This window comes from Sceloporus occidentalis, unplaced genomic scaffold, assembly GCF_023333645.1.
Source record: "Sceloporus occidentalis isolate IW3139 unplaced genomic scaffold, rSceOcc1.0.p SCAF_22, whole genome shotgun sequence".
NCBI lineage: Eukaryota > Metazoa > Chordata > Lepidosauria > Squamata > Phrynosomatidae > Sceloporus > Sceloporus occidentalis.
In genome coordinates this window covers 312,691-331,316 of record NW_028317002.1, presented here as the reverse complement: position 1 = coordinate 331,316, position 18,626 = coordinate 312,691, and the positions used below count along the sequence as shown (strand labels likewise).

The window sequence follows — 18,626 nt, the reverse complement described above, 5'->3', positions numbered from 1 at the left end:
ATAATATGATACAATCAAAACAATGTCATCTAAAGAAAGCCCTTCTTGTCCTGAAAAAAAACAATATCTAATGTGTGTGGGTTCAGTAAACGGGAAAGAAGAAAATTACAACTAAACACAAGCAGCGCAGAAATGTTAAAACGGCCATTGTCACGAAGGGTACAAAAAGTAAAATCAGCCTTTGTCACGAAGGGGTTAAACTGTTTGTATTTGTTAAATTATATAGAAGCTTAAAAGACTTGATTATTCCTGTTATATATATTTTTTTACATATTTTTTGTAGTTTTTGTCAAGTGCCATCAACCAGTGTTACAAAAAAAAAAAAAAGGAAAAAATTAGTGCTGGGAAAATAAATAGTTTCTATGCTAATGTTTGCCCTGACATAAGTTTTACTTAACGCTCGGAAATTTAATGTAGCAGCAACTTATTACTAACGCTGTGTGTTGGTGGAACACCCGGGTCCATGCAAATCCAAAGAAACATATACAATAACCGTATGTGCAAACGAGGGAGCCCATTTAACGGGTACAAAGTCAGTGACGCACTCGGTGTCCGTATCCACATCTCCGCTTAGAATTATCAGTGCTAGAAGCGGTAAACCATTTTAGAGGGACCCATGTTGGCCTTGGTGTATATTATTTGGCTTAGCAAGTAAAACAATGTATACATACATATACCTAATAAAACATGGTTATGGATTCAATCGCCTGCTTGCTGTACTTTGGCGTAATTCAGTGGGTTCGAGGACCTTAAAGAAAACTTGTTGATTTAACTATACGTTACACAGAGCCAATCATTTCATTCAGCAGGTCACCGAAGTTGGACTTTATGTATTGTGAAGTCGGGAAGATAAAACCACAAACCCTCATGTCCACTCCCCGTTTAGTGAATAGACCTTTCTGAATTTGTGTTACATACATTCCGGCAAACCCAGTGCAAGATGTGTACAGCTCCCTCGCATGCAAACTGTCCATAGGGTCTGCAGGGCCATCCAGGCCATGTCCTGCTTGATGTCACAATAGTCCTGTCTCTTGAGTGTTAAATCTGAGGAGCTTAAACAACCAACCATAATTAAGACTTTTCTGTCATAATGAAAAACAAAGTTACAGAGTTGAAACCGCAACTCTCCTGTTAGTGAATAAACACCAATTAGCGTTCTAGTCATTTCACCGGATTAACTACGCGTTATGCAGGACCATCTCGTGCAGCCAAAACGCATATTGTTGGGCCTTTGGTAAAGTATGTATTTCTCACAATGCACACATGTACATCTGTGCTTCAGTCTGGTCTTTGACTTTGGCTTTTTTACATTTTTAAATAAGAATTCTGATGCATTCCTATGTGCTTTGGATCGTTGTCTTTGTTCTAAACCCAGTTGTGATTTAAGGGACAGACACACGGGCTGACATTCTTCTGTAGAATTCCAATACAAACTAAAGTCATGATTACAAGACATCCAGGCCTTGACATCACCACACTATGGCTTTATTATTGACGGTTGATGTTATGAGGTTCTTGACGTACTATACATACATGCCCCATCCATGATGCCCAGTGTCCTGATGGGGGAGTCATGGACTTGCCTGCAGATCTGTAAATGCTATTTTAATGTCGTTTGCGATTTCCTGGATGATTTTCTATCTTGCTCTATGAGATATTGACAGGCCTGCCACTTTACGGAATATACACTACTGACAGATGTCTCCTCCATAACCTAAATCTGACAGCAAGGTTCAACGTTAGTCACGTTTATATTGGGCCCTAATTAGCCCAAACGTTTTACTAAGGTCTTCAAAAATCCAACCCTAATAAAGCCTTTCACCAGGTTAAGGGTTCTGGTGCAATGTGTTTCTCAGACTCTATATTTCTTCATACAACACACACAGAACATGTAAGAGGTGTCCAAAATGTTAACAGGACTACAACATAGGATTGGGAAAGCTTTATTTCCATGGTTATTTTTGATCACAATATTTGCAATTTTTCTTCTTTTACAGGAAATTCAAGTATATGTCCTAAAAAGAATGTTTAGTCACTAATGCCTCAATACACATGGACTTTATATAACTTATATATGCATTAAAATTATATATAACTATATAAGAAGCAAACGTGTGTTTGACATTAACTTTAAATAGTGGCTTTTTGTTTGGCATCAGAAAGCATGTATGATCTTGATCGAGGTCACGGACTTGAAACGCATATAACAGAATATAATAATGGCATCTAATTAAACATCTCTATATTTAATCTTCGCAGAGAACATGCGATCGAAGTTTACTTAATGACTGCAATAACAAGCCACAGCTTTTTTTTTTTTTTCCTGTTAAAGAGATTTCTGTTTTTACTTCTTGTCGGCCAAGGTGAAGAAAAAAAAATAAAAAAAATCAAACAACCATAGACAACAAAAAAATACTTCATTCTACATATAACAATAAAAGTAAAAAAAAAAAATATGCAGAGTTTGGTGGAAGCAAATGTTTAAATTCCTCACACATCTCTTAAAAAACAAACAAAAAAAAAACATACACAACTGCAAATGTATTCATCCATAAAAAAGGAAAACTTCCTCATTGACACACAAAGCCTCTCCACAGACAATTCATTTATCAGGTATCCGCTCCAGCTGAGATTTCAAATTCCGCTCCCATAGCTTCTGGCTGTCTGAAAAGCCGTGCTTGCCTTTGTTAAATGAATTTGGCCCGGCGGATGTCGGTGTATCCCTAGTAGAGTCAGGACAACACACATTAACAATGGTGCATTGTAGCTGAGCACATTATCATAGATTTAACCCCCCGCTTAGGTTTTGTACCTTCCGATATTTTTCATGCGCATTCTTGCTTCTGGGGGCATTTCCTCTGGTTCACTCTGCACATCATAAAAATGAAATATGAATTATACAAGGCTACAAAACATAAGTAACATATGAGACCAAGCACAAGAAAACTGTATAATAATGGCTAAATGGAAAATATGGAACTTGATGGTCAAATAAATCAACTTCATACCTTCCTAGCCATGGGCATTGCTGCACTCTAATGTGGAATCTATAGCCAAGAATTTCAAACGCACATAGTACTATTTCTGCCGGAGAATTGTCCGTTTTGGCGAATTCTCGCTAAATAAGGATCTTTTCTATCCAGCTGGACTACTTAGGCAACCTTAATATCCAGCTGCTGCTAAAACCGAGGGCATTTGCACCATTGACAGAGCTGCATAAAAGCCAATTGAATATATATATATATATATATATATATATATATATATATATAAATAAACCACTTCACTCCATAACTATTAGAAAGATTTCTGAAACACTTCATCCTATTTGCTGTAGATTTATTACCAAGCATACACTGCAAGCTTTCTCATTTCAATTGGAAGCAGCAATTTAACTGTGACAAGACAGAACTTACATCCTCATCTTCGTTGAATACTGCAGCCACTGCACTTTTTTGGGCGGCTACTGCTGGAGCGGTTTCCTTAGGTTTCTAAAAGAAGAAAAAAAGGTATTAAATAGAAGCGAACAGAACGCGTGATGCTACACATATATACTCACACCACCGATTAAGGCACTTATTTGTTTTGTACATGATGGATGGGCTATCTTAAACACCGGCAGCGGAGGTTGTCTACGCCATGTCCATCGGTCGGCCCCGCTAGACACCAGGGAGTCTGGGGGTGCATTGATAAGTCACGGGGGGGGGGGGGGGTGTGCATTGCTAGGGGGCAGAGTGGCATATCTATAAGTAAGATGCATTATGAATTAAGGAGGGGGACTTTATAATGGCTATTGGTTTTCCAAATTTCTGTTTTACATATGTTGACTAACAGCATAATAGATACCAAAAATGTTAAAATACATGTATTCCTGATTATTAGGTGCTGTTTTACCATACCAGTGTGTATTTTTTCTGCAAAAATATTTTTTTTTCTAAAATAGCACCAACCTTTAAGGGTGCGGCCTATAATCGAGCCAATACCGTATACTGCAGGACTTCTCAGGTCATAACTTTTATTGAGGATAGCCTAAAAATTAAGTTGTTGTTTTGTTTCTTTTGCTTCAGTTGATGACATTTCATCCAAACCGTAACATGCACCGTCGACATGTCCCCAATTAGCGAAACAGTATGAAGCAATGTGGAGAAAAGTCATGGAAACACACAAGCTACGTAAGTTAAGATGATACCAATAAAGGCGGCACCTCAGCTCTACTTGTCTCCTGGAGCCAAACAAGAAGCAATATAACGGCACCTCCTGCAACCTCCTTGGAATAGTGGTTTCTAACCTAGCGTACACACAGGCACAACTAAAGCATGTATGTAGACACCTCTTGAATCCCAGCAATGTATGACACCCTAGGGCAGGGGTGTCCAACCTGCAGGCCTCCAGCTGCTGCAGGACTACATCTCCCATACTCCTCAGCCAGCTAAGCAGAAGAGCATTATGGGAGATGTAGTCATGCAGCAGGTTGGACACCCCTGTCCTAGGGTGATGCATTGTTTGGCCAACACTGTTATATAGACATTTTGAATGCACAATTCAAACATCTCAAGTTGTTCCGTACATTGGTACTAAGCTTGATGGATATAGAAGGTGCCTTCTTTGTAGTCTGCCCTCCGATCGCAAATCCAATCTTGGAGACTTTTGACAAGGGCTGGCTGGAGTCCTCCAACGGCTTATCTGCAGACCTTTTCTCTGCGTTGCGACTTGAGCTTTCTCCTCCATTGCTGGAAGAAACAGTCTTAGTGTTCACTGTTTTTTCTGCCTCTTCTTCTGGTCCTGGTGAAGTTGAAACAACTTACCAAGATGAGCATTTTATTTACTGAGCTGAATGATGGGAACAGCAACCACAAAAAAAAAAAAAAGTACCAAAAACAAAAATGGGCCTTAGTATTAGTGTAGGCAAAAAACCTACACCTATACATAGATAAATGCTAGCAGTCTAATAATAATATGGTTCTGTATGTTCTAACCAAAACATTTTATTTCTAGAAGTATAAACATATATATCCTCCCAAAACTCATGATATCAGGGTTTGTACACGCAGAGCAAACATAACTAGGATTTTATACGCATACTCTGTAATGACAGTGAACCAACTAATTCGTATACAACGAATATAGCCAATAGTTCGTAGAGGTAAAATTATGATTACAGTCACAGTCAAGCCAACATACAAACGTTTCAAACACTGAAAATTGGGCCCATATCCGCATATCACACGCACTCTCCGTATCACCTCCTTTCACTCGTTCCATCTTCTCCGCCATCTTGCAGGTCTAAGCAATACTGACGTCACTGTTTCCCACCTAGCTCCGCCCATCCAGTTACCATAGATAAACTGCCTGAAAAGATAGAGCGTCTTCCGGCTACTTCCGGACTCGCCGTCAGTGGTAGTGGATGTTTTGGATAACAATACTTGGAGGTAATAAAACGGACTGGCAGTGTGGCGTTACTAGGGATGCCTAGTTCGTTGCAAGAGAGCGGCTGCCGCAGTATATGCAACTCTAAGTTTTAGTTTTTTTTAATGGGTCCGTCAAAACATGCCGTGAACGGAACTGTAGGAAAGGTGTGATTGGTCTTCCATCGTTAAACACACTATAGGAACTGACTGGTTATTAGGTCAAAATCCCACTGTCGTGCCTAGTCTTTGTACGAGCCGCATGAGGAAATCTTTTCCGGCTGCTCTTGCTTCTTAACTGTTACAGCAAGTACGGGGCCTATACTATTTACAGCAATCTGATTCAGGAGACAGAACTTTTAGTCATAGCACTAATATAAAAATCTACTTTCATGGTTTGTGACAAAATCTATGCAGTGTCATTTATTGAATTGTGATTTATTTTTTCTGTGCACTTGGCTTGTATGTATGTTGTGAGCAGTTTTTTGTGTGCATGTGAATCTTATTAAACTTCTTCTTATTAAACTTCTTCTTGTGTGTTAAAGGAATCAATTTCAAAATTTCTGTGCATAGAATTAGACCCCCCCCCCTTGAAACATGGCAAAAGACATGCAAAATGTAACCAGGCTTGTAACAAATTCTATTTAATAACAAATGTACAGAATAAAGCTATTGGGATAGTGTTAAATTGTGTCCGATATCACTATTTCCATTGTTTTGTTTGTTTTTCTTGTTTTCTGGCTTTCAATGTTAGAAACCATTAAAGTCCATATTTTACCATTTTTGAGCGTATTTGTAGTTTTTGACCTTGCTCTTTTCTCGTGAGTGACCACGTTCTAGAAACCCTTCATGTTTTCTAGTTGGGACAAAGGACAATGCTTTTTTCCAGTCACCCTCCTCCTTTAAACTTAAAAGAATACATGTCATTTGGTCAAGGGTAAGATTTTTAGCTCCGCTGTCCCACTTCAGGTATCTGTCTAGAGGTAAACGTGCAGTGGTCAAATTCAGCCGTTTAGCATTTGCCAGCGACAATCCCGTTTGCTGACATCTGTCAACTATGGAGCCAACAATGTAAACTTTATTATGGTCAAATCTCTTCAACTCATTAGGAGAATCTGCTGTCAGGTAAACAAGCTGATCCTGTGGGAACATGTCTACATGGGACTTCTCAGTGGCAGTTACAAGTACATTATCCCAAGCTCCGGTGTAACGCTTTACCAGTTCCTTATGGTATGGTCCATTAGGCTGGAGGCTACAGAAGTAGAGGTGGAAAGGATCTTTAGCTCTTCTGTTCCATCCTTCAGACAGCATTAACTGATACACAGTATTCTCTAGTTCATACCGTGACATATGGTTTTCATATACCATGTCAAACACAAGAGGTTGTCCCAATGTCATTGCCTGTGCAACTCTCCATCGGAGCACGTTATCAATGGAGCTATCCCAGAACTTTAAAAATAAGGTATTTTTCACTTCTGTACTTGCTACTGCTGGTTCAGTCAGTGTCTCCATCTTAGCTTTCTGAAGCTCTTGCTTCTTTTTAATCCTGTTCTTTTTCTCTGTTTCCTTAATTGACAAGAATTTTAAATACTTTTTCCGTGATGAAACAGAAGAAAGCTCCACAAGGGCTTGTACTTGTTCTGTAGTCATGGATGTTGGCACAGCTCTACCTGCCAGTCTCCACATTTCTACCAATTCTCTCATGCTGGCCAGTGAGGGATTCTCTTGTGTTTCTGAGTTCAGTTCCGTCTCAGTACTTTGGGTATCAGATTTCATAATAGTCTTCCACTCATCTAGGTCTAACTTTGTATCTTCTGCCCTCAGGCACTGGAACAAGCTTACTGTTCTGTATAGCGATTGCTGACAAGGGACTCTTAAGGATGAGCAAGAGACTCTTCCTTCCTGAACAAGAGTATGAAATGCAGATGAACATCTAATGGTTCGAGTCACCGTATTCAGTAATCTCATTTTAGATGCAACACAGAAAGCCATCTACAAATACAAACATACAATGTGTTAGATAAAGCATATACATAAAGCCATCTACAAATACAAATATACGTGTTACAAGCATATACAGTTATATTGCACAGGTGGTGTTACTGACAGCCTGAAATAAATAGGTGTAACTGATTTTCATTTTATTTCCACAGCAGCTGACCGCTAACATGATGTCTATGTAGCCACAGGCATAATACCTTTCTGCAAAAATAACACCCAACAAAAGTTATGGCGGGGTAAAGGTGGTAGAAAACCCCCTTCACCTAAAACTAGGGCGGTAGCAGAGGCATTTTAAATGCTAATGTACAACCACAAGAAGCCAGAAGACTTTCTTTCCTCACAGGAATCTTGGAGCGCTAGTACCACTGCAAGGTATTCTCGGTAGGTGTATGCAAATTGAGAACAACAATCGCCCTTTTGCCTCTATATATACACTTTATACATGGACCCCTTGGAGCAAATGCCCGCTGTAGTAGACAGCCTTTAAAGAAAGCACTGGACTGTGACACAATTCTTTCCCACACAGAAGACAGAGATGCTTGTTTAGCGTAAAAGCAGAAGAGAATACAATACATATTCAAATTTTTTTACACCACCGTTCTTTAATAGAAATAGTTTATTAGCCTCTCTCTCCCCTTCAGAGAACTTCTGGGTTAAAAGAGACCACGAGACACACTGTTTCTGTCAATGATGTATCCCGGGGATTTTTGGTACATCTGAAAAATACAGTACCCGTTTTATCCCAAACATTTTACACATCTGGGTTTTTTTTATTATTATTGTGTAAATGCAGTACCAGAACTTGAATATTGGAAAGTTCCTAAATCAAACCAAGAGGAAGTATGGCCGTGCTGTTGTATTTAGTAAATGTATCATAGGCACAATGATGGCTAACCTCGGCTGTACAGTCAACCACGTTCCACCTCTGTTACAGTTTGGCCGGGTTTTCGACTACCGCCTCCTGTTAACAAGCCAAGAGAGAATAAGGTTAGTGCAGTCAGTGTCACGCTTTAAAGAGGGGGTTTGCAGGATAGTTGCAGTTTCAGCTGCCTTCCCTAAAGATTTCGAAGGACCAACACCGGTGAGGTTCTGCTGGAAGGAGAGCAGAGCTGGTCCTACAAAATGTATCCTTAAATCATGGGTGTTCCTAGATGTTTGTTCGCTTATAATTATGCACCAAAAGGGGCCATATCGGGCACAAGTCTTCACAATACAGAGTAAAATAATTGAGCTGAAACTGCTGATCACCTGCTTCTTTACTCATTGATAGCTACACATTTAGAAGAAAAGACGTGATTTACCCAATTTGATTAATCAAGAAACAGCTTGACTTTTAGGACTGTGGACTATTAAAAAGCACCTCAGAGTGACTAGTAAGGAATAGGCCACTGTGACTGGAATGCGAGCTGCAGATTGGGCCAGTTCTCATTGCTCTCTGGGTTGCAATGCTTCTGAGCCACCTGCAATCACTGACCCCCATATCATCCACTAGATACCCCACCTTGTATAACGTGCCTATCAACGTTACTCTCAATCCCATACCACACTACTTTAAATCATATAGGGGGATATAAAACATCTGATCTCAGCACCTTCAGTCTTTGAAGTGTTATCAACCTCTATTAACTGTGACATGTCACACAAATGCATGTAGACGAGAGGAGTTAAAATGTTACAATTACCGCATAGTGTCAAACCAACACAATAATGTCTGTCACCCCCTACAGTTACCGTGGCTGGTTGATCCAGACAGAGGTCACTCTCCCCGTGTGCCGCGGCGCGCATACAGCATGAGGCATACTCACAATAGTTCGGCTTCACTTCCGCCACACTTTCTGCAGGGACAGCCTCCGAGAACTCACTTCCGCTTCCGGTGATACCGCGCGTTCCCGACAGTAGACTTGGGGGTATTGCAGGTGCCCGTCTCGCGCACAGGGATCACGGATATGTCAGGGTTGGTGTAGGTAATAGAAGATGGTTGGGTATCTTTCAGGTTTCTTCCACGTGTCGCACTCCTGAGCCGGGTCACAGTGGAGGCAGGGGGAAAAGTAAGAAACCTCCAGCCTTCTGACAGGGCGTTCTGTGTCTCAAGCGGTCCCTCTGGTCATCATCATTAGGAAGTTATTTTGGTTTTTTTGCGTGATTGCCCAACAGCCTGCTAATTAATCACTGTTAAAATACCCTGAGGTATCAAACAACTGACTGCTTCTGAGGTAAATTAGTCTGTTCGTGGCCATCAGAATGGAATTAACGGCATACCTTTGTGTATATCTTTAGTGACCTCAAAATAAACTTTTACCAGAGAGGTAGGGGCAACTACAGATACCCCATACGGCCCTACCTGCCCGTTGGAAAATATTCCTTAGGCTTTAGTTCCCCTGTAGGGCTATTTTCAGGTGATTTGAAGCTCTGTTATCTCAGCCCACTGTACAAGACACATATCCTGACTGCTTATCATACTGCCTGTGGGAAACTATAGAATGGCTCAGTCTCTATCACCCATCTGGACTCTCTGACTAATGATAGTCTATGGGAAAGGAACTTCATAGCATTGCCGTAAAGAATCAGCTCGGTGTGGTGTTTGAGCGTTGACAGCCACCCAAAATATCAGATGACTAACAATAATCTAACTAATAATCTGGTCTGCAGATAAAGGTTTATTGGACCCCCCCCCCCCCCCAAAAAAAAAATTATCTGTCAATTCTCACCTACATTACTGTATTTTATGCTCAAGGAGGTGATGGATGCTTTGGGATCTAGTAATAGATACAGAATCTAAGATTGGAGTTTAGAGACATATGTTTAATCATTTATAGTTTTCCTTCATTTCTACTATTTCTACATGAGTAAAACGACTAGTGCAATAAGGCTCTCGTATACGCGACGATACCATCTGCTAGAAGTTACAGCCTTTTTATGTTTTCGGATAACTTCACTATTTTATTGTATTGCAGGTTCTGTGGACGCTATAAAAATAAAACTTCATAAAACATGTTTCCATTTCGTTTCAGCGCAGATGCATTTCTAGCTATTTACTGTATGAAGTCCTACCACGTTTTTGTTTTTCAGATGAGCTATTTCCTTTAATAGTAAAAAAACATTGTGCAAAAATGCTGTTTATTAATGAATCCATGCATACATTGTAATATTGTCCTTTTTTCCTTGTAGAAACTGGTCATTGTGAATGCGCCATCACTGAATATGAGTTTCCTGCTGCCTAAGCTGAGCACTAAAAGCGAGGTGGATCAAGCAATAAAAGCAACAGCTGAAAAGGTTTTAGCCCTTCGGTTTGGAAGAGATGATGATCCAGTTTGTCTGCAGCTCGATGATATTGTAAATCACGTACTTTGCTTTCATATTAAGTTAATATTATTAACTAAAGGAATCTCGCAATGATATTTGAATACAATGTGATTATTTTTTTTTTTTATTCCCAGCTTGCCAAAACAGCGCACGACTTGAGTAAAATGGCAACTATTTATCTTGTGGACGTGGATCATGTACCAGTCTATACCCGATATTTTGACATCAGCTACATTCCTTCTACAATATTCTTTTTCAATGGACAACACATGAAAGTGGATTACGGGTAATAAGGATTTCCTCATTTTTATATGGAAAGGTGTGTGTGTGTGTGTGTGTGTGTCGTGTATGTATGTGTATCAGACACTTTATAATGCATCACGTACAAGTACTTTAATAGAAATTCCAATACATATCGAATTATTTTGAAACTTGGCCTGGCATTTCCAAAGGTAGGACCTTTCCGCTACTACAGATCAGCACTCAGGAAGGAAGAGTGCATATTAAAGTACTTTTCTGTGGTCCAGTGATTGAAATCTGTAGTAGTGGTCTCTGCACAAGCGCATGGGGGTTTCAATAGAACCCCCATCTGCAGTGTTCATTGAGGTAGCTCTGGAGCTGACTGGAGGTAAGCATGTAAAGTGCAGGGAACATATTTCCTGCAGGGCAACTAGCTAGGTGGTTGGGAAAGGGGTAAATGCATTGGCAAAAAACACAAACATTTAAATGGACTGCAAAGCATTCATATACACTAAAGTGAATGTGATGGCTGTAGCGTCCCAAAAGGTGCTTTGCATGCAGTATCAGTAACACGTCTTTAAACATTGCTTGAATCTTGATTATAACGAATACAATGTGTTACTTTTACAGGTCGTCAGATCATACAAAGTTTGTTGGAAGTTTTAAAACTAAGCAGGATTTCATTGATCTAATTGAAGTGATCTTCCGGGGAGCAATGCGTGGAAAACTCATCGTACAAAGTCCTATTGACCGAAAGAACATTCCCAAATACGATCTTCTGTACCAGGGAGTGTAGGAAACAAGGGGCGATATGCCACAACAAAATAGCAGAGTGTGAAAATCAGACAGTGTCGTCTGCTTCAGGTTTTATGAACACCGAGTAACCGAGCACTGTTTAAAACTTTGCATAAGAACCTTATGCAGGCAAAATATGAAATGGCAGAAAGAAAAGTATTTGTTCACACAAAAAGTTAATGAAAAAGTGTTGGTTTAAGGTATCTTCTAATAATTCAGTGTACAACTTTTTCAATTGTTTTTCTTTGTAAATACATGATGTATTAATAAAAACTTGGTTTTCTATTACAAAATTATTTTTAAATTATATTTATTTTACTATTTTAAAAACTTTTTTCCTCTCATTTCTTTGAAGAGGGAGAAACTACCTCTCCCTGGTTTCACTTGTATCCCCACTGCCACTGATCGGGGAATAGTCTCCATATGGCTTCTTTGATCTGCGCTGCCGATCACAGTACTTCTGGGGGTTCCCCTTTAACCCCTTGATGACAATTGCTGGTCCGGCCACGTCACGGAAATTCAAGTCGATAACGACAAATGACGTGCCAGGACCGGCACGTCATTAAACGGGTGCAGAAAGCGATCTATTTTCGCTTTCTGCACCGAAACGGCGTTGCTGTAATGCCTCGACCTCGAGGCATTCAGCAACGCCATTATCGGCACAAAGGGGCCATCTCTGGCCCCTCCCCGGGGCGTCAACATCCGCCATACTTTGTATGGCGGCGGACGCCCGTTTTAAACTTAAATGGTGTCGCTGGAATGCCTCGATCAGGAGGCATCCAGCGACACCAAACACTTACCTGGGGATGGACTCTCCGGAGCGGTCACAGCCGCAGCTGCCGGTGATCTTCGCCATCTGCAAGATGGCGGCGGTCCGGGAAAATTCAATAAAGAAAAACAATAAAGTCTAAAAAGTTCGCTAGACGGTCTCCAGACCCTCTAGAGAACTCTGGCTCCACTTGCAGGTTGAATATAGGTACTGCATTCAACCATGCAAGTCAATGGAGCTCAGCTTTCTAATCACAGTGTGATTAGAAAAAATAAATTAAAAATAAAATAAAATTAATAATAATTAGAAAAAAAACAGTAAAATGTAAAAATAATTTCCCACTTATGTCACTATCAGGGGAACCTTCAAGTTGAAAAAAATGTTAAGAAAATTAAAAATTTTGTGAGCAAGTCCTAAAATTAGCATATTAGCTGAAAACAATTCTCGCATGGAAAGAGTTAAAATACTGGCATATTAAATGCCCATGGGGTGTCTACTTTTAAAAAATGTATGATTTGATGGGGTAAATTGAATTGGCCAGGTTCAACAACGTCCCAATTAACACGGGGGGAAGGATGGCCACACATCTAATTTCCAATTAGAAAAATGCACACGTACCAAATGTGGCCTTTTAGTTCCCCCCAAAAATGACAAACCCATGCATGTGGGGTATCACTGTACTCAGGAGATGTTGCTGAACACATATTGGGGTGTCGTGTGACAGCGGCATATACCAGGAGCTGTAAATTCATACATAAAGTAGGTGTGTGTGGGAAAAATACACACACAAAAATACTACTGCAAACATTGAAAAAATGCTGGTGGTAAAATGTGTGCATGCAAAGAGTTAAAATACCAGCATTTAAAATACCCTGGGGTGTCTAGTTTTCAAAAATATATGATTTTGTTGGGCACACTGAAATGGCCCGGCTCAAAGATGTACCAAATAGGGCACGGGCAGTGGATCCCCAAATGCCAAAGTTCAACATTGAAAAATGTGCATGCCCCAAATGTGGCTCTTTTGCCCCCGAACAGCCAGGCAAAATCATTCATGTGGGGTATCACTGCGCTCAGGAGATGTTGCTGAACACATATTGGGGTGTTTTGTGATAGTGACATATACGAGAACTTTTTAATTCATACCTGAAGTAAAATGTGTGTGGAAAACCAAATGCAAAAAAATGACTACCACAAAGTTTGACAAAGACTGGTGGTAGATATGGTGCATGGAAAGAGTTAAAATACTAGCATTTGAAATACCCTGGGGTGTCTAGTTTTCAAAAAATATAGCTTTATTGGGCACACTGAAATGGCCCGGCTCAAAGATGTACCAAATAGGGCATGGGCAGTGGATCCCCAAATGCCAAAGTTCAACATTGAAAAATGTGCATGCCCCAAATGTGGCCCTTTTGCCCCCAAACAGCCAGGCAAAATCATTCATGTGAGGTATCGCTGTACTCAGGAGATGTTGCTAAACACATATTGGGGTATTTTTTGATAGTGACATATACCAGAACCTGTTTATTTATACCTAAAGTAAAATGTGTGTGAAAAAACAAATGCAAAAAAATTACTACCATAAAGTTTGACAAAGGCTGATGGTAGAATAAGTGCTTGGAAAGGGTTAAAACCAGCATTTGGAATACCCTGGGCTGTCTAGTTTTCAAAAATATATGATTTGATGGGGTAAATTGCATTGGCCGGGTTCAAAGATACCCGAAATGGCACATGGGAGGAAGAATTACCAGATTTGGAAAAAATGGCTTTGAAATAGCAAAACGCTACCTGTACTTATTGCTCCATAACGTGCAGAAAAAAGCAAAAAAACATAAAAACATTGGGTATTTCTAAACTCAGGACAAATAGTAGAATCTATTTAGCAGGTTTTTTTATTACCTTTTATAGATGAGTAAAAGATTTTTCAACTAAAAGTTAGAAACAGTCATTTTTTTCTAAATTTTTCACCATATTTTATACTTTTTTTAATAGTAAATAATATGATACAATCAAAACAATGTCATCTAAAGAAAGCCCTTCTTGTCCTGAAAAAAACAATATCTAATGTGTGTGGGTTCAGTAAACAGGAAAGAAGAAAATTACAGCTAAACACAAGCAGCGCAGAAATGTTAAAACGGCCATTGTCACGAAGGGTACAAAAAGTAAAATCAGCCTTTGTCACGAAGGGGTTAAGCATGTACTATTAAGTGCATGCCTGTGTATAGGTTAAATGTTGTCAGACACTGTACACAATGACCTGGATTTGCAATTCATTTTAAGGCAATATATACAATTGGACTGAATACTTTAGGCATCACCTACACAATACACAGAGTGCACATTGAGAATTCCTTAAGTGACATTAAGTTCTCTCTATATATATAGCATAAAGGAATGTATAGTTTGTTCGGCTAGAGTATCGCTTTAGGTCAGAGCTGTGAATTTCCTGGGCACAGTCATGCCAGATTTGTAGCATATTGTTTAGCAGAGTGTGAGTGGAATCCTGAACTAGATAAATCGCATCCTCAAAGACCATGCTTCTCATCCCTGCTCAGCATGCAGACTGTGCCTTTATTTATTTATTCAATCTACTACCTTGATATATACACACACTCACAATCTACTACCTTGATATATACACACACACTCACACACAATCTACTACCTTGATATATACACACACACTCACACACAATCTACTACCTTGATATACACACACTCACACACAATCTACTACCTTGATATACACACACACTAAGTTACATCCACCAGCCAAGCCTGAGAGATCCTATAATGCAAGCGATTCTGGCTGGGTATACACAACATTATACATGGATGCCTTAGAGCTAACGTCCCAGCGCAGGGGTGCGGAAGCCAGATCACTAATTATATAAGGTGGAAATTCTCTTCCCCATACATGTTCGGAGGTATATACTAAAAATTGAGCTCCCCGTTAAATCAAGAGCTGTTCAAAGATGTTTTATCGTTTCAAACTCTGTAGGGCGAGTGAGATGTTAGAAATGAAACATTTTCTGTTTCCTGTTATGAAACCGCTGATGTTTTCGGTATCAGCCGAATCCCTTTTTTTGTTTTATGCAAACAATTAACGAGTTGTTAGTTAGGGAAGGCCATTCATATACCCAAGCTTGTTACCACTAGAGTCAGGGACTGCAAATACAAATAAATAGTATTGTATACTAAACAATATGTATGCTACAAAAACCTTAACAAACAAACACAACAAACTGATGTTTATATTTTAAGTGAAAGATCCTCATCAACCACTATATTATGGTGCAACTTATGGACTTTATTCACGGGAAGTGGGAGTTTCTAGGAGAGCTGTGGTTTCAGCACAACCACCTCATTTTGCAGGGCTACCCCATGAATAAAGTGAAATGTCTTTTGCAAAGTTGTTAGTCTCTACCCTTGTATACCTTTCATATACATATAAGTATTAGTCATATCCCTAAAATGATGAATGTGAGAATCAGGGGGTGATTATGCATTAGTTTTCTAGATGAGTTAATTGTAGTTTAAAAGAGACCAATACTTTGCTAATTATTGTATATTTATTATAGCTATTAAATTCAGCATTTGGAGTCTTGAGGGTTAAGTGGCTTTTTATTGGCCGACTATGGGACCTCCGGGGTTCTGAGAGCTTCAGTAACCTTGCTTTTACGTTGGCCTAATAAAAATCACCTTCAATCCATCTAGGAGTTTCTAAAATATCATGCATTCCAGCTCCCATTGTGATTGGCCTGTTCTTTGCATGGAGAGCAATGTAAAGTCGAACATATATGCATTCACACGTACAGAATATTTTATTTCCTTTAGATATCAAATGCCATCCGTCTATTTCTTTTAATTGTACAACATTTAATGGAAGATATAACCAAAGTTCATTTATTCCTTGTAGCACTTCTGGTTAACATTGTTCTTGATGGCAATGTTGTGTTTCTTCGACTTTTTGATGACCTGGTAAGAAAACGGAAAACAGATTGAAGTGCAATGGAGGGTGCAAGTTCATGATTTTCAGTTCCAGCAGATACTTTGGGGCAATCCAGTTTCCTCAAGGATCCTGTTGGTCTGTCTAAAGACTTGGAACTAAGCACCCAACTCCTGCAGTGCGCACGTAACCAGGTCTGCACTGCAGGGTCCGCTCTTGCCTGGTGCTGGGCATGGTGTCTGGAATCGATAAACGCTACTGCAGTTACTTTGTTCATAACCTCCACACTTTTCTTGCACAAAAGATCAAGAAAGACAAGGCCGCCATAACCATGTGCAATAAATGCCACATTCGTAGCTGCGGTTTTGGAAATAAACTGGTCCCAGACATAGGTAGTGTGCTCCTCTGGAGAACCACTACACCTCTTTGGAACACAAAGTTTTCTTTCAATTGAGTCACTGGTCTCTGGAAGAGACTCTTCTTCCGTTTTCACGATCATGTTGGGCTCTTCTTTCATTTCAACAAAATTGTCATTGGGGTTCAAGACAATTACAGATCCATCGTCCCTTAACGCGGTCTTAATATAGGGGATTTGTGTTCCTTTATCTATAGAGTGGTGGAACACTGCTTTTTGTCCCCACTGACCGGCTCTTATTACGCCTTTGTCTTGAAGAAGAACAAGCAGGTTTGTCTGCATACTCAACGATTCTTTACTCATAAAAAAGAAAGACTTTGGCTCTTCATTGGTGGCATCCACTGGAATAGAAATTCTTTGTAGATTACAATCTTTCTCCAAAAGATCATAAACCTGAAGTGTGATCATATCTCCAAGCACCTGATAGCGCTTGTGGTTTCGGTCATACTCATTTTTGTAGTAGTTGTACAAAAATCGTTCTTTGGTAATCACGTGCCTTAGCTCTCCTTGCTCATTGAAATAATATTGTAACGAGTCTTCCAAGCCTTGAGGAACTTCAACGCATGTTTTGAACCGTGTCAATCCTTCCATTCCTGTTGAATATAAAGCACAACCATTAGCCAAACACGGGACATAATGTACAGTAGACCATATTGCTTTGGTATATTTGCCATATATAAATCATATCATGGGTTTCCTCCTAGGGATATATTTTTATTTATAATTATTTTCCCATTTCTGTAATCTTGCTGCCATACCCTTAACAATTTCTGATTATAGCTTTTTAAACAAATGGAAGTGCTGCGCTTGGGATGGAAAGATTGTTGCATGAATGGCTATATGACTGGTGGAGGGACAAATTATGTCAGAGCCGAAAAATATATATCTGAACAAATTAAAGTGGTAGCTAGTTTTCATTGCACTTATGATTGGCCTGTATTATAAATGCATTGCTAGATCAGTAGGACTTCTAGGAAGTCTTGACACCTACTTATCTATGCATGTTACAGGGTCAACTACATCTTCTTGTAGGAGAAACTTACCTGAGATGACCCCTTACAATGCAGGTCAGGTAGTTTAAACTGAACTCCCGCAGACTTCCACTGTATTGACTAAAAGGAATATCTACCTGGTATCGACATCAGAAATGCCAAGGACCCCCCACACCAGTTCAAGATGTTAGAATGATTGGTAACTCAGAACAAACGAATAGTAACTGAAGGAGGAGGTGCAAGATGGGTTCCTATATAAATCCCGTATATACAAGTCTATTAGTGCTGTGGAGCTTTATTTCAGCCATATGTCCTATGAACATACAGCGTATGCTGCCAATAACAGAATCTACTAAGAATCAAAGATTCAACAATTTTGAAGTGCTAAAAATCATAAGCGTTGACCAGTCTTAAACCATGCATTTGATGCAAAAATCAGCAAATGTGTGTAAACCAATTTAGTTTCTATACCGTGTATAAAATCACCAAGAGGAGTATTTTGGGAAACACCGGCCAATTCGGGTAAGAACAGCAGACCAAATGGATTTAGTGTGTAATGTAGTTCACGTGTATAATATATAAACAATATTGATGAACCCTGCAAACATTGGCTCTGTAGGTTTATTCACTAAAGAGAAAGTTTAGTCTAGTGATTTGTGGTTTAACCCTCTCACTTCCCTATTCATTATAAAGTTTATCCAGCAAGAAGGGCTGAGATTGCGCTGTATAACAAACACATCGTTCATTGAGGAGGAGACCT

At 39.6% G+C, this 18,626-nt stretch overlaps 3 protein-coding genes and 1 pseudogene across 3 annotated transcripts; 1 reads left to right on the top strand and 3 right to left on the bottom strand.

The window, feature by feature from the left end:
* Positions 1 to 2,602: 2,602 nt before the first annotated feature.
* LOC149300868 (PEST proteolytic signal-containing nuclear protein-like) lies at positions 2,603 to 5,274 on the bottom strand. The gene is made up of 5 exons (XM_089484453.1): positions 5,232 to 5,274; positions 4,568 to 4,782; positions 3,417 to 3,491; positions 2,813 to 2,868; positions 2,603 to 2,723 (listed from the first exon to the last, which is right to left on the bottom strand). Exons 1-5 carry the CDS (start codon positions 5,272 to 5,274, stop codon positions 2,603 to 2,605), a joined length of 510 nt encoding a protein of 169 aa, XP_089340579.1.
* Positions 5,275 to 6,179: 905 nt separating this feature from the next.
* Positions 6,180 to 7,397, bottom strand: LOC149300867 (tRNA methyltransferase 10 homolog C-like). Its single transcript, XM_089484451.1, has one exon. The coding sequence runs from the start codon at positions 7,395 to 7,397 to the stop codon at positions 6,180 to 6,182; it is 1,218 nt and encodes a 405-aa protein (XP_089340577.1).
* Positions 7,398 to 10,607: 3,210 nt separating this feature from the next.
* On the top strand, positions 10,608 to 11,745 carry LOC149300866 (thioredoxin-like protein 4B). The gene is made up of 3 exons (XM_089484631.1): positions 10,608 to 10,739; positions 10,844 to 10,995; positions 11,580 to 11,745. Exons 1-3 carry the CDS (start codon positions 10,608 to 10,610, stop codon positions 11,743 to 11,745), a joined length of 450 nt encoding a protein of 149 aa, XP_089340757.1.
* A 4,667-nt stretch (positions 11,746 to 16,412) lies between these two features.
* Positions 16,413 to 17,465, bottom strand: LOC149300865 (putative protein ARB2BP pseudogene; annotated as a pseudogene).
* Between the last annotated feature and the right edge of the window lie 1,161 nt (positions 17,466 to 18,626).